A 26,564-nucleotide genomic window follows, 5' to 3' on the forward strand; every position below is an offset into this window, starting at 1 on the left:
CTCAACTAATTTGGGCAGCCCTCTTATTTATTTAACAGCAGGTTTGCAAGTCACAAAAAAATACATTGTAGTATAGATAAACCCTTCCTTCCCTCTCTCCCAAGCCAAGCGTGTCCATCTCCCGCTGCCAGTTTCCCTCCCCCTTCACCCCCCCCCCCCCCCCCCCCCCCCCCCCCCCCCCCCTCCCAAGCTAAGCTTGTCCCAACCACCCGTTCTTGCCCACCGTTTTCCACCCAAGCCAAGCTTGTCTCAACCTCTCATATTTTCCTACCCTCCCTTCCTCTCCACTCTCATTCATTCACATATGCAATCTGGTTTCAGAGCTGGTCGTGGGTGCACCTCAGCCACACTCAATGTCCTAAACGATGTCATAACCGCCATCGATAAGAGACATTACTGTGCAGCCGTATTCATAGACCTGGCCAAGGCTTTCGACTCTGTCAATCACCACATTCTTATCGGCAGACTCAACAGCCTTGGTTTCTCAAATGACTGCCTCGTCTGGTTCACCAACTACTTCTCTGATTGAGTTCAGTGTGTCAAATCGGAGGGCCTGTTGTCCGGACCTCTGGCAGTCTCTATGGGGGTGCTGCAGGGTTCAATTCTTAGGCCGACTCTTCTCTGTATAAATTATGTCGCTCTTATGATTCTCTGATCCACCTCTACGCAGACGACACCATTCTGTATACTTCTGTTCCTTTTTTGGACAATGTGTTAACTAACCTCCAGACGAGCTTCAATGCCATACAACTCTCCTTTCGTGGCCTATAACTGCTCTTAAATGCAAGTAAAACTAAATGCATGCTCTTCAACCGATCGCTGCCCATACCTGCCCGCACATCCAGCATCACTACTCTGGATGGTTCTGACTTAGAATATGTGGGCAACTACAAATACCTAGATGTCTCCAATCCAAAATGTAATCTAGAATCGTCTTCCTATTTCACAAAAAAGCATCCTTCACTCATGCTGCCAAACATACCCTCGTAAAACTGACCAAAACTGATCCTACCGATCCTAGACTTCAGCGATGTCATTTACAAAAGCCTCCAACACTCTACTCAAGAAATTGGATGCAGTCTATCACAGTGCCATCCGTTAAGTCACCAAAGCCCCATATACTACCCACCACTGCAATGTGTATGCTCTCGTTGGCTGGCCCTCGCTTCATACTCGTCCCCAAACCCACTGGCTCCAGATCATCTACAAGTTTTTGCTAGGTAAAGCTCCGCCTTGTCCCAGCTCACTGGTCACCATAGCAGCACCCACCCGTAGCATGCGCTCCAGCAGGTATATCTCACTGGTCACCCCCAAAGCCAATTCCTCATTTGGTCGCCTTTCCTTCCAGTTCTCTGCTGCCATTGACTCGAATGAACTGCAAAAATCACTGAAGCTGGAGATTCATATCTCCCTCACTAGCTTTAAGCATCAGCTGTCAGAGCAGCTCACAGATCACTGCACCTGTACATTGCCCATCTGTAAATAGCCCAAACAACTACCTCATTCCCTTACTGTAAATACTTATTTTCCACTATAATTTGCAAATAAATTCATTAAAAATCCTATAATGTGATTTTCTGGATTTTGTTTTCTCATTTTGTCTGTCATAGTTGAAGTGTACCTATGAAGAAAATTACAGGCCTCTCTCATATTTTTAAGTGGGGGAACTTGCACAATTGGTGGCTGACTAAATGCTTTTTTGCCCCACTGTATCTCTTAACACCATCTATATTGGATTTCTATTGGATTTCTATTTGCCATATATTTGTCAACTGTGCTGTGATGCTTCACAAAAGTTCTGAACCTTTCTATTCTCAGAGTTTCTACAGATCATTAATTAAAAATAAAACGTTTGTCACGCCCTGGTCAAAGTATTTTGTGTTTATCTTTATGTATTTGGTCAGGCCAGGGAGTGGCATGGGGTTTTTGTAATTGTGGTGTGTTTGTCTTGGGGTTTTGGTGGTGGTATTGGGATTGTAGCTTAGTGGGTTATCTAGCAAGGTCTATGGCTGTCTGGAGTGGTTCTCAATCAGAGGCAGGTGCTTATCGTTGTCTCTGATTGGGAACCATATTTAGGCAGCCATATTCTTTGAGTTTGTCGTGGGTGATTGTCCTTAGTGTCTGAATTGTACTCTCTGTTAGTTTGCACCAGATAGGCTGTTTCGGTTTCGTTTTGTAGTGTTTTTGTAAGTCCGATCCTTGTTCTACCTCTTCGTCAGAGGAGGATATAGAAGAAAACCGTAACAACGTTTTGTTAAAATATTATTTTGATTGACTATGACTTTTCAAATCTTCCAGTATTGCTATCTGCAGCATTGGCTCTAGGTAAATGTTGCAATTATTCAGCCGTTCCTGGACCTGTGACCAAAAACGAGCTACATATGGACAATACCAAAATAAATGATCTAATGATTCTGCCTCCTCGCAGCAAGATCTGCAGAGCTGGGAAGGTTGTATCCCCCATGTAACATTCTATTGGTTGCATAATAATTTAAATAGAAAAATTCTACATCTTGAATCGGGCATAATTTTGCTTGTTAATTCATTAACCATGTGCCATGGACTCGGTACATCGAAAATCTCTTCCCAACTATTGTGCAATTTATATGGCTTGTGGAGGTTGATTTGTCAAGTTTAGAGACTTGATTATAATGTTGTCTGGTTTCTACATATAACCACAATTTTATTGGTATAAAACGTAGCTACTACTACTACACCATGTGTCCTATAGGTACACACATCCACCTAGAAATACAGTTAACTTCATTGCTGATGACACTTTGTGTAATGATATGCGCTGAGAGTCGGGAAGTAAGTTCAGGGAGGGAGTGTTTTAATCAAATAAAAAGAACATAATACAAAACAAGAAACACTAACAGCACAGACATGAAACAGAAACAATGACGCTTCGGGAAGGAACCAAAGGGAGTGACATACTTTATATAGGGAAGGTAATCAGGGAAGTGATGGAGTTGGTGGTGAGTCTGAACACGCGCAGGTGTGCGTAACGATGGTGACAGGTGTGTGCCATAACGAGCAGCCTGATGACCTAGAGGCCAAAGAGGGAGCACACGTGACATTATGACTTATAACAAATTCCCTCTATGTTGAATCATAGCCTTCCAGTACAATTCTGTCTATATTTACTCCTGCTACAATGGAACACATGCATGCTTTGCTAATGTATGTTGTAAATACATTTAGGATACTTTTGCCCCTTTACATTACAGTATATTTGAGTTAATTATGAAAAAGATAAGCGAGAAGAGCGTAGATTTACCACCATTCAATATGATTTGTTAGCCAAAAAGAACCAACTATATTTTCATTTTCAAACATGCAAGAATACACAAAAACACGGAACATTATATTTCACTAACTGTTACAGTTTCAGACTTTTATCACTTCTCTCTAAGTACAACATGTGTGTGGCTCTCCTGTGACTATTGTCAGCACTTTTGTACTGTATTCTTCATACTCATCGTCTCTTGGTATTGTCAAGTTTCTTATTCTGCACATGGGTCTTTCTATAAACTAGCGTACCAGTGAGCATTTCATGTGGTGGACAACTGTTTGGAGCTGTTACAAAGTCACTTATAATAATGTCCCTTTTTTCACGTGAATACATTAACATATAAAGGGTGAGCATAGATACATTCAATATAGTTCATGAGCCGAATCAAAACCTACACTACCGTTCAAAGGTTAGGGGTCACTTAGAAATGTCCTTGTTTTTGAAAGAAAAGCAAACATTTTTGTTCATTAAAATAACATCAAATTGATCAGAAATACAGTGTCGACATTGTTAATGTTGTAAATGACTATTGTAGCTGGAAATAGCAGATTTTTTTAATGGAATATCTACATACTTGTCTACTCAACTAGAAGGCCCATTTTATTGCTTCTTTAATCAGAACAACAGTTTTCCTCTGTGCTAACTTAATTGGAAAAGGGTTTTCTAATGACCAATTAGCCTTTTAAAATGATAAACTTGGATTAGCTAACACAATGTGTCATTGGAAAACAGGAGTGATGATGGCTGATAATGAGCCTCTGTACGCCTATTTAGATATTCCATTAAAAATCTGCTGTTTCCAACTACAATAGTAATTTACAACATCAACAATGACTACAATGTATTTCTGATCAATTTTATGATATTTTAATGGACAAAAAATATGATTTTCTTTCAAAAACAAGGACATTTCAAAGTGACCCCAAACGTTTGAACGGTAGTGTTTATAAAAACCCTTTCTCATGCTTTGAGTCGACAGATTTGTCAAAAATCATGTGACATAAAACATTACTTTTCTTTCCTTACATTTATGATACTGCTCTTTGTCTTTATGTCAAATACTAAGCGTTTAACCATTGAAGCACACATTGAACTTGATCCTGTAAAATTCCTGGATATATTGCAGTCAGACTCTTTTTTTTGTATCTAGGAAGTGTACTGTAACCTTGTAACATTTATCCCCCTATGTTACGCTGTCAAAACAGTTTTAATTGGCACACATATCCAAAATAATGTATAGATTGCGAAATCGAATGCTTCTAACAGAAAACAGTATCGTTAACAAGATGAATCAAACAAAAATCGATATTGTCATTAACCGAGTTCTTCAATAATTATGCATAATAGTTATTCGATACGCATTTGATGTATAGCTGTTTAGTTACATGGGGAAATTATCGCTGATTCAGGAAAAGGTTTTCTGATTGATAGTCAAGTGATAAAGAGCTGGTGTGATACTGCATGCGGTTGAACAACAGACAAAGTGCAGGAATAAATGGAGAATATACAGAACATTTTGATGTCTATGTTGTTATGCCGGTCAAGACAATTAGCCTATGTCATGAGCAACATTATGTCAAGATTCCTAAGGAAAGATTACTGTCCATGTACGTTTTAATCGTTTGTTTTCTGAGATAAAATGGAGCAATCGGGACGTGAAAATGGCCGATATTTCATTTTTGCATATAAAACCAAAAAACAACAAGTTGATATTTATATTTTTACATGTGGGTGGGGTTAAATGTGGAATGGCACTGTAAAATAGTATCTGCTGTAGCTTGGAAAATGTGACTGGATGACAACATTGTTTCCAACATTAGGGCTGTTTCATAAAGAAGTTAAATCAGCTAAGTGTTTTGTTTCCTTACCATAATACTAATGAGTATCGCAATACTGGTAATCATCCCGGCCCTACTATGAGGTCAAAAGAACAATCAAAAATTGTGAAAATTATTATAAAGCCGTTTTTGTGTAAGAACTGTTTAAATAAAATGGCTGGAATTTCAGCATGTTCAGTTGGAATGGAACTTTTGGCACACATCATGACTTCACAATGTGATCTGATTCTAATAGACCGTTGACTGTCATTTTCATTAAATAAGCACACACAGTGATTTATTAGACATACAGTGATGATTTAAAAATACAATTACAAAGACTGCTTGGGGGCTATAATAGCTGTCAAAGACTTGGTTCCTCTGTCCTTGGGAGAATCTTTATTGCATTTCCTTGATTCATCGCATCCTCTCTCCTCGTCTCCTTCTCAAAACCCATTGGATGAGAAGGTCAGAGGTCCTTCCCCTTTCAGGAACCTTCACTCCTCTCCCCCAATGTGCTTTGAGAAGGAGGCGAGGAGAGAGGACGTGAGGAATCAAGGAAATGCAATTGGGATTCTCCCCTTAATTCCCCCATTCTTCACCTCCCTCTCAAAGCACGTTGGGGGAGAGGAGTGAAGGTTCCTCCCCTCAGGCTACAATGCACTTTCAAGGAGAGGCAAAGAGTCGAGGAAACAAGGACAGAGGGAGCAAGAATACACACACACACACACACACACACACACACACACACACACACACACACACACACACACACACACAACAACAATTAATTAATGAACTGCTGAATGTATATTCATATTAATATATGTAGCCTTAGAAATAATGTTCTTAAAATCAATAATTTGCTAACATCCGATAACATTCTTATATTAGCCATTTCTGAGACTCACTTAGACAATTCCTTTGATGATACGTCAGTAGCAATACAAGGATATAACATCTATAGAAGAGATTGGTTGCAGGTTCACTTGGAACATCTAAAACCTTTTCTTTGGGTGTGTCGCTATAGGCCACCAAGCGCTCACAGTCAGTATCTAAATAATATGTGTGAAATGATAGTGTACAGTATGTGATGTAAACACAGAGGTCTACTTCCTTGCGGACCTGAATATTGACTGGTTTTCATCAAGCTGTCCGCTCAAGAGGAAGCTTCTTACTGTAACCAGTGCCTGTAATCTGGTTCAGGTTATTAATAAACCTACCAGGGTGTTTACAAACACTACAGGAACAAGATCATCCACATGTATCGATCACATCTTTACTAATGCTGTAGAACTTTGTTCTAAAGATGTATCCGTACCCATTGGATGCAGTGATCACAGTATAGTGGCTATATCCAGGAAAGCCAAAGTTCTGACAGCTGGGCCTAAAATAGTGTTTCAGAGACCATACAAAAGATTTTGCTGTGACTCTTATGTGGATGATGTTAAAAATAGTTGTTGGTCTGATGTGATTAATGAGTAGCATCCAGACACTGCACTTGATTTATTTATGAAATTGCTTCTTCCAATTATTGATACAAATGCACCTGTTAAGAAACTGACTGTTATAACTGTTTAAGGCTCCATGGATTGATGAGGAATTGAACAACTGTATGGTTGAAAGAGATGGGGCAATAATAAGTGGCTAATACATCTGGCTTCACATCTGACTGACTTACTTATTGCAAATTGAGAAATTATGTGAATTAACTCAACTTTTGAGTACTTTAAATGAAATTATGGGCAGAAAGACTAATTCAACTCCATCTTTCATCGAATCAGGTGGCTTTTTCATCACAAAACCATTTGATGTTGGCAATTATTTTAATTTATTTAATTTGATTTCACCTTTATTTAGCCAGGTAGGCAAGTTGAGAACAAGTTCTCATTTACAATTGCGACCTGGCCAAGATAAAGCAAAGCAGTTCGACACATACAACGACACAGAGTTACACATGGAGTAAAACAAACATACAGTCAATAATACAGTATAAACAAGTCTATAAACGATGTGAGCAAATGAGGTGAGATAAGGGAGGTAAAGGCAAAAAAAAGGCCATGGTGGCAAAGTAAATACAATATAGCAAATGACTATTATTATTATTATTAATGATTATTTCCCTGGCAAAGTGTGTAAACTTAGGCAGGAAATGCCAAATAACGAACAGTGAGCAATTGGTATTCATGCACAAAAAAAAATTATAATGAAAGGAAACCATTGTAAGTTTGAATTTTGTAAAGTTACTGTGGGAGAGGTGGAAAATGTATAGTTATCGATCAATTATGACAAACCTCCTGGCATTGACAACTTAGATGGAAAGCTACTGAGGATGGTAGCTAACTCTATAGCCACTCCTATCTGTCATATTTTTAATCTGAGCCTAGAGGAAAGTCTTTGTCCTCAGGCCTGGAGGGACGCCAAAGTAATTCCGTTACCCAAGAGGGATAAAGAGGCCTTGAATGGTCCTAACAGCAGACCTATAAGCTTTCTGCCAGCTCTTAGCAAACCCAAATGACTGATGTATTGTTGAAAGAAATCAATAATAAGAAGATTGTGGGAGCTGTACTGTTAGATTTTAGTGCAGCCTTTGATATTATTGGCCATAACCTGTGCTATGGCTTTTCAACCTCTGCCATAATGTGGATCCAGAGCTATCTATCTAATATAACTCAAAGAGTTTTCTTTAATGGAAGCTTCTCTAATGTCAAACATGTAACGTGTGTTGTACCGCAGGGCAGCTCTCTAGGCCCTCTACTCTTTTCTATTTTTACCAATGACCTGCCATTGGCATTAAACAAATCATGTGTGTCCATGTATGCTGATGATTCAACCATATACGCATCAGCAACCACAGCTGATGAAGTCACTGAAACCCTTAACAAAGAGTTGCAGTCTGTTTTGGAATGGGTGGCCAGTAATAAACTGGTCCTGAACATCTCTAAAACTAAGAGCATTGTATTTGGTACAAATCATTCCTTAAGTGCTAGACCTCAGCTGAATCTGGTAATGAATGGTGTGGCTATTGAACAAGTTGAGGAGACTAAATTACTTGACGTTACCTTAGATTGTAAACTGTCATGGTCAAAACATATAGATTCAATGGTTGTAAAAATGGGGAGAGGTCTAGCCGTAATAAAGAGATGCTCTGTTTTTTTGACACCACACTCCAAAAAGCAAGTTCTGCAGGCTCTAGTTTTGTCTAATCTTGATTACTGTCCAGTTGTGTGGTCCAGTGCTGCAAGGAAAGACCTAGTTAAACTGCAGCTGGCCCAGAACAGAGCGGCAGGTTTTGCTCTTAATTGTAATCAGAGGGCTGATATAAATACTATGCATGCCAGTCTCTCTTGGCTAAGAGTTGAGGAGAGACTAACTGCAGCACTTCTTCTTTTTATAAGAAACATTAATGTGTTGAAAATCCCAAATGGTTTGCATAGTCAACTTACACACAGCTCTGACACACATACTTATCCCATCAAACATGTCAACAGAGGTCTTTTCCCAGTCCCCAAATCCATAACAAATTCAAGAAAGCGTACAGTATTATAGAAAGCCCTTATTGCATGGAACTTCCTTCCATCTCATATTGCTCAACTAATCAGCAAACCTGGTTTAAAAAAACAGATAAAGCAACACCTTCACGGCACAACGCCTCTCCCCTATTTGACCTAGATAGTTTGTGTGTATGCATTGATATGTAGGCTGCGTGTGCCTTTAAAAAAAATGTATGCAGTTTTGTCCTTGAGTTGTTCTTGTCTATTGATGTTCTGTATTATGTTTCATGTTTTGTGTGGACCCCAGGAAGAGAAGCTGCTGCTTTTGCAAAAGCTACTGGGGATCCTAATAAAATACCAAATGACATGTCCATGTTTCTAGTGATATTTTGAATTACATTGAGAGGGTTTTGTTATTGCTAGATGGCGTTATGGTCTCATTGTGCCGACCTTTGCAACTACAGATGTGATGCTGCAAGAACATTATATTTAAATGTATATTAAACCATTTTGAAATGTTCACCCTGAAGTTACACATTGGCCCCTTTATAAAGAGCCACATGCAGTACAGTAGAAGGTGTAAAAGAGCTGGAAACTGTTACCACCCCATAACAACAGTGCAAACAACCAATGGTGGTGGAGAGGAAGACGTGAGAAGAGCAAAGGTAAACACTACTAGATGCTATTTGTCATTCAGCCAAAAGGTGATAATATACATTCCTTTTTCACACAGTCAAGAGTACATGCACATACAGAGTCCCTAAAATGAACACAAGAGCTTTACTACTTCCTCCTTTCTAAGGTTTACTGAATTCTTACCCTCATCGTCTCTGGCATGGTCAACTCAAGTTCCTTATTTTGAACATATGTGTGAAGTGATGAACATGATTTCACTCCATGGGCAATAGTAGCTACTAAAATGGTGTCATCACAACATGCCCTCCTGTAGATCTGGGTGCATAACACGTTGAACATTTGGATTTTTATAAGACTTCAATGTAGGCGAGGCCTATTGACCTACAGTACTATGAAATCAACACATTGAGCAGGGTTACATTTTATTAAAAGCCATTTATTTAAGTCAGAATCTTGTAATCTGACCAGTAAATAAAATGGTATCAGTGATCTGCCTGCTTCAGGGTGTCACACGCGCACACACACTTCACTGAAAACACTGCACTGAAAACAACTACCTTGGATAACTCCTGATCCTACAGGACAGCACACAGTGTGGCATGACATGGGTGTAGGCAACTGGGTAGGGGAAGAGTTAAATGACTATTTCAAAACAATTTCAAAACAGAGAGAGAGAGGAGTGAGCGAGAGAGAGAGAGAGAGAGAGAGAGAGAGAGAGAGAGAGAGAGAGAGGAGTGAGAGAGAGAGAGAGAGAGAGAGAGAGAGAGGAGTGAGCGAGAGATTGTTGTTTAAAGAAGGAAATGGCTATAAATGCATCACTTGAACATCAATCATATGAAAATGAATCAGAACTGTCTCTTAACAACATGGAATCACATAGCTCATATTCCAAAGTGGTCTATAATCCCTCCAGTATTTCATTGGTGGAACCCTACATATAATGCCCCTTTAAAACACTGTCTTTAGCATGCCATTTAGAAGACTTTGTTTTCAATAGAGGAATACAATAAAATAATAACAAAACAAAACCAAATACATCTGTCATTACAGAAATCTCCATAAATATCAGACAACTGAACATCAGTCAGAGAGAGACTACTTCCTGGAGAGCAGAAAGATGTCAGGGGCTACATGGGAAAAGTAGTCATATATACACAATCTATACACAGGCCTGGCTCTGGACATGATTGATTGTTTTGCTGTCGTTTTCATGGCACAATTCATTTTCACATAGGAGTAAACAACACTGATATCCCCAATCCTAAAATGTACAGGTACAGTAGATTAATACATGGCGATGAGAATACCCTGCCCACTGTGCAAAAAATGGTTGAATCAACGTTGTTTCCACAGCATTTCAATCAAAAAAAAATCTATGTGATGATGTTGAATCAATGTGGAAAACTCATTGGATTTAATCAACGTTAGGGCATTTTGTATTTTTTTCTCCTGACCTTTAACCTAAATCCAATGACATGGTGACATTTTTTGTTGATTTCACAATAGTTGACAACTCATCCAAATGTAATGATGTAATGAGATGAGGGAATTATACACACGCACACGCGCGCGCACACACACACACGACTGAATCTAGCCTTTTGGGGGCCCTAAGAGAGATGCAAAACATTTTAGTGGCTCCCCTCTTGATGGCAGAGAAAATGTCTGCTTTGAATTTAACTTCCTGCAATTATACACATTTTACCATGGGGCGGAGAGAAAATTGTGCAATTTTACAACACATTTAATACAATTATACTCATTTTGAGTATGGCGCAGTGAAAACATTTACAGTTTTACACCTAATTTCATGCAATTCTACCAATTTTCCAATGTGGTGGAGAGAAAGGTTAGCAGTTTTAAAGCACATTTCCTGCAATTCTACATATTTTGCCATGACTTATGACATGTTAATATGATATCTGAGTGATAATGACTAACAAAATCATTACAAGTTTAGATAGCTGGCTAGACTTACTACCAATCAAAACCTTGGGATGGCTAATTGTTAGGTAATCGAGTGACTGACATAACAAGAGAAACACTGTTGATGCACAACCACATTTCTAAATTGCACCTGGTGTATTATACTAGTTTAACTCTCAATAGAAAGTTGAGACCCCGATGGAGTTCCAAAAAAATTATCAAAATGTTTTGGCCAGGGGCCCCCTAGCGACCGCGTGCCCTAAGCGTCCGCTTATGCCTGGAGCCAGCCCTGCAGACACACACTATATCGTCTATGTATTTATGTACTGTATGTGGAATGATATAATGCTGTAGGCTTCTCCAGTCAGTGCAAGTACTCAATAGTAGTCATCATTAGTAGTCTTTCGAGGACCAAAAACAAGTGGGCAAGCCAGTAAGTGGGCAAGCCAGTAAGTGGGCAAGCCAGTAAGTGGGCAAGCCAGTAAGTGGGCAAGCCAGTAAGTGGGCAAGCCAGTAAGTGGGCAAGCCAGTAAGTGGGCAAGCCAGTAAGTGGGCAAGCCAGTAAGTGGGCTAGCCAGTAAGTGGGCAAGCCAGTGCCCTTCACATCATAGTAACTCTTACTTTTACCAGATTCTTACAGTACAATAGAAAACTTTCACGACAAAAATAAGGTGTAGGTGTGAGAGAGAAGGGGAGTGAGGAAGTGGGGGAGTGAAAGAAAGGATAGAGAAATACGATCATATAACAACAATTTCAGTAGGAATTTCATTTAAAAAAGCAGTAGATTTCCCTGTCACTGTAACTGAACACTCTGGTAGCAAACATGAGCCCAAAGAGTAAATATGCAACAAGATGGAGGGATAGATCTATCCCTCACTAACATACAGTACCCAATGTAGCCAATGTACAATAGTCAAACCATGGCCTTATACTCCAGTCAGTGTCCATGATAGCTTCACTTATCACCGCTTGTTGACGTTTGTTCTTCTTTTCTTGTTTTTACTGGTCATGTTGGTGATGAATCCCGTTCATCATGATTGTTTCCTCATTTCTATTCTTCATGTGTAGAAAAACACCTAAGTACCAGCTAGGCTCCTTCACAGTTTGTTGTAGTGCAGTACACCGACTCCCTCCCTCGCTGGGCTGGCCTGAGGGTTAGCTGCCATGGTGCTCTCTTAGCTCTTTTAACTCTTTTGTCTTCCCCAGAATATTAGATCTGGAGAAAGACAGGAGGAAAGACACAGGTGGTTTAAAAAAGTTACGACAAAATAAGATTTTACAACTGCAGCTTTTCATTTCACATTTGATTGAGCTGACTATGTCACTCATTAGGCTATATAATAATACATGTATTTTATATACAGTGCCTGGCAAAAGTATTCATTCCCCTTAGCGTTTTTCCTATTTTGTTGCATTACAACCTGTAATTGAAATAGATTTGTATTTCATGTAATGGACATACACAAAATAGTCCGAATTGGTGAAGTGAGAAAAAATAATAATACTTGCTTTAAAAACTAAATTATAATAAAAACATAAAAGTGGTGCGTGCATATGTATTCACCCCATTTGCTATGAAGCCCCTAAATAAGATCTGATGTATCCAATTACCTTCAGAAGTCACATAATTAGTTAAATAAAGTCCACCTGTGTGTAATCTATGTGCCACATGATCTTTCACATGATCTCAGTATATATACACCTGTTCTGAAAGGCCCCAGAATCTGCAACACCACTAAGCAAGGGGCACCATGAAGATCAAGGAGAAGTACAGATCAGGGTTGGGTTATTAAAAAATATCAGGTACTTTGAACATCCCACGGAGCACCATTAAATCTATTATAAAAAAAATTGAAAGAATATGGCACCACAACAAACCTGCCAAGAGAGGGCCGCCCACCAAAACTCATGGACCAGGCAAGGAGGGAATTAACCAGAGAGGCAACAAAGAGACCAAAGATAACCCTGAAGGAGTTGCAAAGCTCCACAGCGGAGAACGGAGTATCTGTCCATAGGACCGCTTTAAGCCGTACACTCCACAGAGCTGGGCTTTACTGAACAGTGGTCTGAAAAAAGCCATTGCTTAAAGAAAAAAATAAGCAAACTCGTTTGGTGTTCGCCAAAAGGCATGTGGGAGACTCCCTAAACATATGGAAGAAGGTACTCTGGTCAGATGAGACTAAAATTGAGCTTTTTGGCCATCAAGGAAAACGTTGCCTGGTGCAAACCCAACACCTCCCATCACCCCGAGAACACCATCCAGCATTGTGGTGGAAGCATCACGCTGTGGGGATGTTTACTATCGGCAAGGACTGGGAAACTGGTCAGAATTGAAGGAATGATGGATGGCGCTAAATACAGGGAAATTGTTGAGTGAAACCTGTTTCAGTCTTCCAGAGATTTGAGACTGGGATGGAGGTTCACCTTCCAGCAGGACAATGACCCTAAGAATACTGCTAAAGCAACACTTGAGTGGTTTAGGGGAAACATTTAAATGTCTTGAAATGGCCTAGTCAAAGGTCAGACCTCAATCCAATTGAGAATCGGTGGTATGACTTAAAGATTGCTGTACACCAGCGGAACCCATCCAACTTGAAGGAGCTGGAGCAGTTTTGCCAAGAAGAATGGGCAAAAATCCCAGTGGCTCGATGTGCCAGGCTTATAGAGACATACCCCAAGAGACATTATGCACGCTAAAGTTCTGTTTTATTTTTGTTGTTATTTCTTGTTTGTTTCACAATTTTTAAAAAGCATCTTAGAAGTGGTCCACCTGCTCTTTCCATGACATCGACTGACCAGCGCCTTTGTATGGGGCATGGTAGTAGATGCCAGGCGATTATCCCTGTGGAACGCTTTTGACACCTTGTAGATTCCATGCCTCAAAAGGGGGGAGGGAAGGGTGCCACTTTTGCCCTCAGAACAGCCTCAATACGTTGGGGCATGGACTACACGGTGTTGAACGCATTCCACAGGAACGCTGGCCCATGTAGCAAATAACGGTCGGTCTCATGGTTATTGACCGGTAATTAACATAAACATATTTAGCATCTCCTGACTTCAGGAGATAGCTTGAAGTCTAATATACCCATGTAATATAGCCTACACATTCACAATAAATCCATGATGTATTTTAGACAGGTCTAAAGAAGCATGATATGAAGAAAATGTAGTCTGTTTCAGAAGAACAGAATAGCATACTCTGAGTTGTCCTTATGTTCGGTCCTGATCTGGCTATGCCAAATGGCTGTGGGCTACACTAGTTAATTTAGCAGACAAGTTTGCTTATCAATCCGTGGCATTATTTTATATTATTTTATAGTATGAAGAATACAATTGAACAAAGCTGAATAAACTATAAATATTGTCTCCAAACGATTTGAGGGAGTGCGCACATGCCTGTGTTGAGCGGTTAACAAATAAATAGGTTCTCCTATATGCTTAATTTAGAGTTGCTAATGTAACTTTACAAACGTTGGGCTATATGTTTAGATTTTTTTATACATTGTATGGCTGCATGATGAGATTGTAATGATGATTTGAAAAAAGGTCTCTTGAAAGGCATGAGTTCTGCTTTGTGTTTTGCGCAGGCTGTACACACTCCAATAATCTCTCATTCACAATTTGACAAGCACTTGATAATGCCTCGAATTTCACGGCGGCGGCATCCCCTTTGTGGCCGTAATGCACCCTTAAAAAATCCATTCCTTTTGTTTCCCGGAGTGCGCTGCGCAATCGGAAACCCTCTCACTCGCATGGCTCTCAGTCACGTGATCTGGTCTTTCTCACAGGCTTCAAATGAAGCCAGACACATCGGGGACACAACTGCGTGCGTCCTTATCCAATTCCGAGGTGCAAATTGGAAGAACAGTCCACATTTATATTTCGTCAGCCGACAAGATGAGTAGGCCTGACGAACAGCAAAAGCACTAGCCTATGTCAATCTACTATCCCCCATAATACAAAAGTCGCCCAATTCTATAACTGTGCGAGAAATAAATATTCCAAACATAATCTGCGACAGTTGTGGGATCCCAAATTAATACAACCACTGGCATCAAAACACTTTTTTATGGGCTAGGCTACATGAGGTGTGTAACTGTGATTAGAAAAAGTTGGAGAAAAAAAAGGCATTGTTCCTTATGCATCATTCACAAGTGATAATATATCATTCACAAGTGATAGGCTAATATTGTCACACATCAGACTTTTCTTGATTAATCTTGTCTTTACATATACTAAATAATATATGTGTGACATTTGTTTTGATTTAGAATGGACGATTTTAATGCACCTGTATCGAAATGCACTTAAATAGCGAATGGAGGACGCTTTCCCCATGGTTCATTTTCATGCCAGGTAGGTTAAACTCCTGTTGAATATTATTATTTTTATTTCACCTTTATTTAACCGGGTAGGCTAGTTGAGAACAAGTTCTCATTTGCAACTGCAACCTGGCCAAGATAAAGCAAAGCAGTTCGACACAAACAACAACAACAACACAGTTACACATGGAATAAACAAACATACAGTAAATAATGGAGTAGAAAAAGTCTATATACAGTATGTGCAAATGAGGTAGGATAAAGGTAAATATAAGCAATGTGCTTAACCGTGACTAAACGGTCATGTGGAATTTGACTGCCGGTATGGCGGTAATACAGTCACCGGAACAGACCTAGGCCTATATTAACTCCAATGCATCCTACAGTTGTGTCAAGTTGGCTGGATGTCCTTTGGGTGGTGGACCATTCTTGATACACACGGAAAATTGCAGTTCTTGACACACTCAAACCGGTGCGCCTGGGACCTACAGCCATACCCCGTTTTGTCTTGTTTGTTCACCCTCTGAATGGCACACATACATGGCCCATGTCTCAATTGTCTCAAGGCTTAAAAATATGTCTTTAACCTGTCTCCTCACCTTTATCTACAATGACTGAAGTGGATGTAACAGGTGACATCAATAAGGGTTCATACCTTTCACCTCGATTCACCTGGTCAGTCTATGCCATGGAACGAGCAGGTATTCCTAATGTTTTCTACACTCAGTGTATGTATGTATGTATGTATGTATGTATGTATGTATGTATGTATGTATGTATGTATGTATGTATGTATGTATGTATGTATGTATGTATGTATGTATGTATGTATGTATGTATGTATGTATGTATGTATGTATGTATGCATGTATGTATGTATGTATGCATGTATGTATGTTTGTATGTATGTATGTATAAATAATTATTTTCCACCATAATTTGCAAATAAATTCATCAAAAATCCTACAATGTGATTTTCCGGACTTTTTTTCTCTCATTTTGTCTGTCATAGTTGAAGTGTACCTATGATGAAAATTACAGGCCTCATCTTTTTAAGTGGGAGAACTTGCACAATTGGTGGCTGACTAAATACTTTTTTGCCTCACTGTATGTATATATATATATATATATATATATATATATATATATATATATATACAGTGTGTGTGTGTGTGTGTGTGTATATATATATATACACACATACATATACATACATATATATTTATAAATACATACATACACACATATATATATATGTATGTGTATATATACATATATAATATACACATACAGTATATAAATATACATAATATACATATACATACAGTATATAAATAGAGATATCTGTCTTACCTGAGTGCTTTCCATCTGTCCTTCTCCACCTGGTTCTCTGGACTCTCACTCTCATAGGATGCCAGATAGAGTCCTAGGGATGACAGAAAAAGAAATCATCAATTACATATTCAAATCTGATACTTTGTATCAGTTTCAGCCGTGTAGTCACTGTGATGTGTGACTATAATTTTGAACTGTAAAAATGATGATACTAGAATTTCTGGGGGGGAAATATTGCAGAGCAGTTTTGTAGATATTGGAGCATTGATGAGCTATGTGTAACATAGACATGAAAAATATATTTCATATAAAGCGTACAGTGCCTTCGGAATGTATTCAGACCCCTTGACTTTTTCCACATTTTGTTACATTACAGCCTAATTCAAAAAAAAAATTCTCAGCAATCTGCACACAATACTCCCGAATGACAAAATGAAAACATTTTTGCAAATACCTTATTTATATAAGTATTCAGACCCTTTGCTATGAGACTCAAAAATTGAGCTCAGGTGCCTCCTGTTTCCATTGATCATCCTTGAGATGTTTCTACATCTTCATTGGAGTCCACCTGTGGTAAATTCAATTGATTGGACATGATTTGAAAAGGCACACACCTGTCTATATAAGGTCCCACAGTTGACAGTTAATGTCAGAGCAAAAACCGAGCCATGAGGTCGAAGGAATTGTCCGTAGAGCTCCGAGACAGGATTGTGTTGAGGCACAGATCTCGGGAAGGGTACCAAAGCCACTGTAGATCAAGTCCAATCTTTATCTCCCAATTTATTTGCTTATCTCCTATAGTTTGTTATTGCATGTTGACTGCCACAGCTATACTAAAAATAATCAGCTAACAATCAAGAAACAAAGAGATGTGGTTGCAAGTTCAAACCCCTGAGCTGACAAGGTACAAATCTGTCGTTCTGCCCCTGAACAGGCAGTTAACCTGCTGTTCCTATGCCGTTATTGAAAATAAGAATTTGTTCTTAACTGACTTGCCTAGTTAAATAAAAAAAATATATAGTTTTTTAGCAGTCTTAACTTCATAATCATAAGCTAGAAAGATGTGAATGGTATTAAGCTAGTGTAACAGTTGTTAAAGTACTCTGTGAATTTCACCAGGTTAATATATTAATATGTCGTGTTGATTTGTTATTATGCATGCCTGCATCCTGGGAGAAGGGGAGTGTGTACTTACGTTTTGCCCTGCGGGCTCGTGCTCAAATCATTTTGATGCACTGAGAGAGGTAGGCACGCTTTTTCTGTCTTCAGAAAAGTTTGATTCTTTTAAGTACAAAGTCAAACACAGTGTTTTGTTCATGAATAATGTTGTATATTTAGAGGTTACTCATAAGTGGATGGTATTGTTAAGATGCACTTGTAATTGTACTTTTTAGGATGATATCAACCTTCTGAATTCAGCATGGGGTTAATAGCTAGCTAAGGTATTAGCAGGCTATTGTATGTGTGAACGATGGCTAGCTCCTCAAATGATCCCAGTCCCTCCTATTGTGCATCTGTTGTAGAAAGATGCGACGATTCTCAGAACATATGTGCTCTACAAATGTTTTATTTCCTTTTGGATGCAGATGCAGGATGCAGAGAGTGAGTTCTGCTTAATTAAAACTACCTGATCTCCAAAGTCCACGTCTATAGTCTCAATCAACCACACACAACGCAGAGTTACAGCGGTGCAGTACAGCACCGGTTAAACTAGCTAGCCAGCTAGTTAAACATACAAAAAACTAAAATGAAAAACAAAATGTAAATGGGTATAGCTAGGTAACAATGTATGTGGCTAGCTAGCTAGCTAATTTAGACAGTTTGTCACATTGACTATACATGGGATATGATTAGCATGCTAATCGATTAGCATGCACCCCAGTGTGGATATTCTTGTCAGATAAACATGAAACTGAACACTGTATGTATGTATTAATGTATCATGATCAAATATTATAGTGAAGAAACATTTTAGACGTGCATGGCCAACATTTAATTTCATAACGGGAGATGATTTTCTCTCACTACATCTGAAAACAGCCACCATGTTTTCCCCAAAAAATGTGAACAGCAGACTGATCACATTACCAATATCTGTGCTCTGATTGGAGGATTAAAAAAAATTCCCACTAGGTGGTGCTGCCAATCAAAATTCCCCAGATTAGAAAAATTAGCTAATTTTCAATAGAGAAATGTTGAAGCAATGATTGCTCGTGCTGCAAAAACATTATTTAAAAAAAAATCATCGGCTCATGTTAGGTGCAACTGTGTGTCTTACCATCCTCACTGAAGATGGGAGCAGTGTGGAGGTAGTGTAGGATGCTCCTGTCTGTCTCAAATGGACACTCCATCTGTTTCCACGTCATAAACTCGCCCACCTGACGAGCCAACTCCACAAATTTCTGAAAACAAAATTAACAAAGGACACGCCCCATTAGAGAGAGCGAGAGAGAATAAAAGAAAATCCTACATTTTTAAATATCAGTATAATATTTGTAGCCTTACCGCAAAATGAACATGGCCATTGGGCAAGCGGTTGGCACATCCCTCATTCAGGAAGTAGATATCTTTGATCAGTAGGCTGAAGAAGGGAATCACAATCTAAAAAAAAGAGATAGAAAGAGAGATATATAGAAAAATATTAATTTAAAGTTTAGTGCACTGGTTTTTGATACAAGAAACTGGGTCAGGTGAGTCCAATAGTTTAGGTCAGAGTTAGATGAAATAGAGAATACTGGGTTGAACTGTAGGCTACCTTCTCCCTGTTGCTATTAGCAGTCTGGGACCTGTGGGCAGCTCCCCTCAGTGCTGTTCTGTAGTTGTAGAAGTTTCCAGTAGGGTCCATCTGATGCTGTATGGGAGAACAACATAGCATTACAAAGTTGTCCATGATAAGCATTGGCCCCACCTTATTGTGGCACTAAAACCATGTTTTTAAAGACTGACTGCCCTTAAAAAGAAACTTCTCATTTTGAAAACAGCCTATGTGGCATCAGAAACGTTTATTCTAGTGTCCAAATTGACTACACAGTGTAAATCGGATGATTTTGGTAGTAAAGACAGTCTCGTCCAAAACAGAGATTTGTAAGATTATTTAAAAAAATGGTATGTCACGGAATAAAGGGTACCGTAACAGTTTTCCTTGGCATGGGTTTATTTCAATCCTGCCCACATGCTCACGACTGGCAGCATCCAAGTAATCATCCATTTGTAACACAGTGTGTGACCTGAACATAATGCCCATGGTCAATTTGGTATGACATTCGATATCCCTATGGGGTTAGTTCGGGACTATAATTAAATTACACAATGCACATGGGACAATATGTTAAAAGGTCAATAGGTCCACATTTCAATGACTTAAAAACCTCAAACCAACTATAAATTGTAAAAATTCATTTACAAATATTGAAAACATTCAATATGACAACTAAAACATGAGAAACATGAAAATATTGTCCCATTTAAATTGTGTAATTTATTGATAGTCCATAACTATCCCCAGGGATAGGCTTTCCAATGTCAAACCCACTTTGCCCTGGTTGCACACCAGCTGGCTGAAGCTAATTGGCGAAAGAGGTGGTACTAACTAGCCTAGGCAACTTCAAGACAAGACCTGGTTAGACTATTTCAAGTTATTTAGAGGGGTGAGTGACCTTAATTGTGTACTGTTTTGTTAGAGTGAATGTACAAACGCTTACCACGTGCGAACAAACACACAAGAGACAAGCATATTAAACCACCCACCCCCAAGACAACTCTCGTTTAGCTCCAGTCATAGCTGCTGCATTTCTTAATGACCAAGCCTAAAAACGAGGCCAAATCAGGAAGTTCAGCCCACATTAAATTCTAATTTAATAGGCAGGTAAAGTGTTTTCTCCATATTCTACCAAGGACATACTGTTCTATATTAGTGAGTTGTACCTCCAGAATGAAGAACTTGGCAGTCTTGGCTTTCCCCCAGGTCTTCTTCAGCCGAGACACAGGACTCATATTCATACCAGCTAGAGTAGCAGACACATGTCAAATGTCAGTATATTGCCAAATATCAGTGTATGATCTTGTATCGTGTGGGATACAGCCGAGACACTCACAGATGATGGCCATGAGGGAGTTGAAGTTGCCGATGTTGAAGCACTCTCTGGCCACATCGATGAAGAATTCAATCACCTGGGCCCTCTGCTTCTTCTTAGCAGGCTGAGAGGATACATAAACAAGCTGGTAGTGAGATATATTGGATGTAAATTAGATGCAAAACTAAATATATTTGGCCCAGTTCTGGGAAGAAAGTGTACTGCCTTACAGTCAAAATGGGGATCGGATGGTAGTAATGCTACTCACAATGGGGATCTGAGGGTAGTAATGCTACTCACAATGGGGATCTGAGGGTAGTAATGCTACTCACAATGGGGATCTGAGGGTAGTAATGCTACTCACAATGGGGATCTGAGGGTAGTAATGTTACTCACAATGGGGATCTGAGGGTAGTAATGCTACTCACAATGGGGATCGGAGGGTAGTAATGTTACTCACAATGGGGATCTGAGGGTAGTAATGTTACTCACAATGGGGATCTGAGGGCAGTAATGCTACTCACAATGGGGATCTGAGGGTAGTAATGCTACTCACAATGGGGATCTGAGGGTAGTAATGCTACTCACAATCTCCTTCTCCAGTTTCAACTGTTCTGCCTGTGGCTATGGAACCCTGACCTGTTCACCGGACGTGCTACCTGTCCCAGACCTGCTGTTTTCAACTCTCTAGAGACAGCAGGAGTGGTAGAGATACTCTCAATGATCGGTTATGAAAAGCCAACTTGACATTTACTCCTGAGGTGCTGACTTGTTGCACCCTTGACAACTACTGTGATTATTATTATTATTTGACCCTGCTGGTCATTTATGAACATTTGAACATCTTGGCCATGTTCTGTTATAATCTCCACCCGGCACAGCCAGAAGAGGACTGGCCACCCCTCATAGCCTGGTTCCTCTCTAGGTTTCTTCCTAGGTTTTGGCCTTGCTAGGGAGTTTTTCCTAGCCACCGTGCTTCTACACCTGCATTGCTTGCTGTTTGGGGTTTTAGGCTGGGTTTCTGTACAGCACTTTGAGATATCAGCTGATGTAAGAAGGGCTTTATAAATACATTTGATTTGAATGGGGATCTGAGGGTAGTAATGCTACTCACAATGGGGATTGGAGGGTAGTAATGCTACTCACAATGGGGATCTGAGGGTAGTAATGCTACTCACAAAGGGGATCTGAGGGTAGTAATGCTACATTGCACAACGAAGATGAGAATAACATGTGAAATCATTTACCATGCAGATCTCAGTGGCCACCAGGTAGCACAGCCTGTTGAACCACCTGACATAAGCCTCCAAGTTAGTGGTCTTCTTCTTCTGCTCACTGAAACACGGCTGCAAGAGACACAAGCACACAATCAGGACCACAGAGGGCCACCTTACTAGGCCACCTATCCAGACTTGAGATAAGTAGACTTAACATGGACTTAAGTCCGTGTTTTATTGACTTACACTAAGTCCATGTTAAGTCTACTTCATGACCTTTACCAGAGCTCCCTCTCAGCTAGAGAAGGTTAGCATTTTGATGTCTGGGGCACACCCATTGAAAAGGTGTCATCATACAAATACCTTGGTCTTTGGTTGGACGATAAGCTGTCTTACAAAGTTCATGTAGATAATCTTGTGAGGAATCTTAAACTGGAATTTTTTATTTTATTTTTCGTAACGAGGCTTGCCTCCCGTTTTGAGGCTAGAAAGAAGCTTTGTTCAAGCTTGATTATGGTGACTTATTGTATATGCATGCAGCCTCTTCTGTGTTAAAGAGACTGAACTGAGCTTATCATGCATCTTTGCGTTTTGTTTCAAATGCCAAGTTGCAAACCCACCATTGCATCTTGTATCAAATGGTGGGCTGGACCTCGCTTTACATGCGCAGCTACATTTGTGTTTATCTACAAGGCCCTTCTGAGTAAACTCCCTCTCTACCTTGGTAGCCTGCTGTCCTTCACCACTAGCAGTTACCAGACTTGGTCTACTAGGTGGAAGCTACTTAAAGTCCCCAGGGTCCTTACCGAGTTAGGCAAGACTGCCTTTTCCCAATGTGCACCGGAGACATGGAACAGTCTGTAAGAAATCCTTCACCTAGATGTACTAGTGCCCCTTAGTGAGTTTAAAACTGTGTCGCAAAACTGTTGACGAGAGGTGTAAATGTTTTCTGTGGGCCGATCATCTCTTAATGATGTGCTTTTGTTGTTGTTTGTTGCTGTTTTCATTGTACGCTGTGTCTCAATGGGTTTCTTCCTTTTTCTCTTCCACTATTGAGTCTGAATCAGACCCTCAATGATCATTAAAGGAGTACATTGTTGTCATTTTATGTGGATTGAAAGTGTAAACGATTTCACCATGATAATATAAGTTATAGCTGGACACAGATCTCAATTCCACATCTATTCCATGTTGGTCCAACGTCATTTCATCGAAATGGCGTGGAAAAGTTGATTCAACCAGTGTGTTTGCCCAGTGGGCTGACTGGGTTGAAGCTATAGGTGCTATAGGGGTTTTGTCTGATGTTATGGAGGCATCTATCTAACGACAGACAGACAGACAGACCCACCCACCCCCTCCCTGTGTTAATGTCATCAGCAGCTGGCAGAGACAATGGAAATTGGGCAATTACTGCAGCGAGAGAGAGAGGGAGAGAAAAAGAGAGAAGCATACAGAGAGCAAGAAAGCATCAAAAGACAGGCAAATAAAGAGAAAGAAGCTGCAAGAATGAAAGAGAGCAAAGGAGCGTGTGCAAGAGAGATAAAAATAACTTAGTGTGTGTGTGTGTGTGCGTGCGTGCAACTGTGTGTATGTGACTGTGTGTTGTGTCCAGTCATCATCATTAAAGTGAGCCCCAGGCAGAGCAGGGCCTTAGTGACCTGCTGGCCCCTGAGTGGCCCTATAGAACTGCCTTCTAATTAGTGATGCTGAAACACACACTCTCTCTCTCTCTCTCTCTCTCTCACACTCTTTTCAAAAGGCAGTATATTGGAATGTTATTTCCACTGACAAAGTGCCGTATACTATACCTGAGTGCTATCCAGTTTGTCTTTCTGAACAAAGGCTTGTACAAACTCTTCAGGGCCGATGTGACTCAGGTGTTCCTGAAACACACAGAGCAGAGCATAGCGACATGGCCATGGATGTTAAATTAATATCAGTAATGGTAGCCAATCAATACAGGAAGTCATGAATCATCAACAAGATATCACACGTCCTTGAATTAACAGATGACCCCCGGTATGCAGCTACATTAGCTCACCTGTTTACTTTGGCTGCATTTTCACAGGCAGCCCATTTCTGAAATTCTTCCCAATTTTTGACAAAATATCTTATCTGATTGGCCAAAAGATCAGTTAGTGGCAAAAAGATCCGGATTGGGCTTCCTGTGTAAATGCAGCCATAGGGGCATAGACATAGGGCAACATTAATAAAGAATCCAAGCATGGCGTGGTAGTCCACAGCACAGATAGCTGTGCACATGTGCGTGTAGAGTCATCTTTATTATCCCCGGGGCAGTTATTCATTTCGCAGCACGTGGTTAAAAACACATTGAACACATGACAATAAATATACACAAAAACAATATACAGCAATACACAACTACCAGTACTACTACGGCTTATTGAGAAAGCTGATAACAGCTGGCAGGAAGGAGAGTTTAGACCTAAACTTAGGGAGCCTGCATCGGTGCCCTGAGAGAAGCAACATAAATTCAACAAACAAGGGATGCTGGGAGTCCATCAGAATGAATTGCGCCTTACATACGACTTATGTTTGAAACAGGTGAAAGAAGGTGGGTTAAGTTCATACCAACGATCCTACTACTTTGTTTCACAATGTTACCCAGCCTGTTCTTACTCTTTAAGTTTAGATTACCGAAACAGCAGATCATATTGAATGTAAAAATGGATGCAATGAACGATCTGTAAAAGAGTTCCCCCTGGGAAGATAGCATACATATTGGGCTCAACACTCAAGTTTGCTGTCAAGGAAAGGGCCAAGATATATTTGTATCGACCATCGGTCTCCACTAGCTCACCATCTATAAGAGTCTGCATTTGGTGGCAGTGAGAGCTTCTGGATCTCATTTAACCATACCCTTGGTTATTGTGACATGAAGTTATTATAAGCAGGACGGTCACGCCATCCAAAGAACTCCTCTACTACTGGGCCGTGGCTCACCTCCCCATCCTGTAAAAGACTCACCATAACCAAGTTGTCTGCAAACCTAATGATGTGTCCAGAGTCGTGATTACTCTGATAATCATTAGTGTACAGTACAAACAACAGAGGGGAAAGGACGCACCCTTGTGGTGAACCAGTGGAGGATCGGGAATTGTTGACTCTCACCCTTTGAGTTCTATTGGTTTAAAATGTCCATCAACCAGCTGACGATGCTAAACTGTACAAAAGCCTCTCTGCTAACACATGTGGTTACCAAAGGTTTGTTATTAGTAAATATTTATCCTGATTTCCGGGGTATTTCCTCATTTTCACAGGTCAGTGCAGGAGCTAGGAAACATGTACTATCAAAGCAGTCCTGAAGACGCTCAGTAGCCGTCCACACCTGAACATTTCTTCATTCAACTTTGCCTCTCTTCAGGACCGTTTTTTAAGGTGGGAACGAGTTAAACAGTGCTATGGTCAGATGAGCCCGGTGGAGCTCTGGCAATGGATTTATATGCCCCCTTTACTGTCCCATAACACGAATCTAACGCGTTGCCATGTCTTTTAAGGCAGGCGACGTATTGGTAGCGATTGAGATACTTTTTCAGCAAACAGTGATTAAAGTCACCCATAAAGAGGTTCAGAGCGTCAGGGAGTTGTACTGTAACCTTTGTACGGTCCGGGAGATGGTGTCCGTCGCCTTGTCCCCGTTAGCTCTAGAATGGATGGAGACCGGCGTGACAACTATCTGGGGGAACTCCCATGGTAAGAAAACGGTCCGAAGTGAGACCGATCAAAGTAAAATATCTGGGTCCCACGTATGACCACCGTGTTGAGCCATCATTTATTAATGTAGAGGCAGACCTTTCCACCTTGTGCTTCGCCCATTGTTTATTAATGTAGAGGCAGACCTTTCCACCTTGTGCTTCGCCCATCGTTTATTAATGTAGAGGCAGACCTTTCCACCTTGTGCTTCGCCCATCGTTTATTAATGTAGAGGCAGAGCTTTCCACCTTGTGCTTCGCCCATTGTTTATTAATGTAGAGGCAGAGATTTCCACCTTGTGCTTCGCCCATTGTTTATTAATGTAGAGGCAGACCTTTCCACCTTGTGCTTCGCCCATTGTTTATTAATGTAGAGGCAGACCTTTCCACCTTGTGCTTCGCCCATTGTTTAGGCATCACGGTCCTGGAGCACAGGAACCCCAAAGCCGTCGATTTCTAAATCAGCGTCTCGATCCTGCTCTGTCAGCCAGGACTCAGTGAATGCCAGAATGCAGGCATTTCGGTACTGTGATAAGCACTTTACAGTTTGTCAGTTTTACAGTACGTCTGAGAGATTGCACATTAGCCAGGATGTGTGTGTGTGTGTGTGTGTGCGCTGTGGATTGTAACGCTGTCAGGTCGCATATATCCACTGCGGTTTTATTCCCTTTGTTAAATGCCTCGGGCAAACCACTGACTTCTGAGATGATGTCATACTTATCAGATGAGAGCACAT

The 26,564-nt window shown here is 40.2% G+C and overlaps 1 protein-coding gene across 1 annotated transcript in view; it reads right to left on the reverse strand.

Annotated features, from left to right (window-relative positions):
- Nucleotides 1–9,657: 9,657 nt before the first annotated feature.
- The window catches only part of LOC109910329 (ras-GEF domain-containing family member 1C), a 45,072-nt gene continuing 28,165 nt past the window's right edge, over nt 9,658–26,564 (reverse strand). Inside the window, exons 6-14 of the mRNA XM_020509491.2 lie at nt 23,924–23,998; nt 22,146–22,244; nt 20,920–21,022; nt 20,750–20,829; nt 19,581–19,676; nt 19,331–19,426; nt 19,104–19,227; nt 16,844–16,916; nt 9,658–12,384 (exon numbers count right to left, since the gene is read on the reverse strand). Of these exons, the coding sequence (XP_020365080.1) occupies nt 12,324–12,384; nt 16,844–16,916; nt 19,104–19,227; nt 19,331–19,426; nt 19,581–19,676; nt 20,750–20,829; nt 20,920–21,022; nt 22,146–22,244; nt 23,924–23,998 (807 nt within the window). The 3' untranslated portion in view covers nt 9,658–12,323. The remainder of the gene's footprint in view (nt 12,385–16,843; nt 16,917–19,103; nt 19,228–19,330; nt 19,427–19,580; nt 19,677–20,749; nt 20,830–20,919; nt 21,023–22,145; nt 22,245–23,923; nt 23,999–26,564) is intronic.

This window comes from Oncorhynchus kisutch, linkage group LG19 (genome assembly GCF_002021735.2).
Source record: "Oncorhynchus kisutch isolate 150728-3 linkage group LG19, Okis_V2, whole genome shotgun sequence".
NCBI classification, from domain to species: Eukaryota; Metazoa; Chordata; class Actinopteri; order Salmoniformes; family Salmonidae; genus Oncorhynchus; species Oncorhynchus kisutch.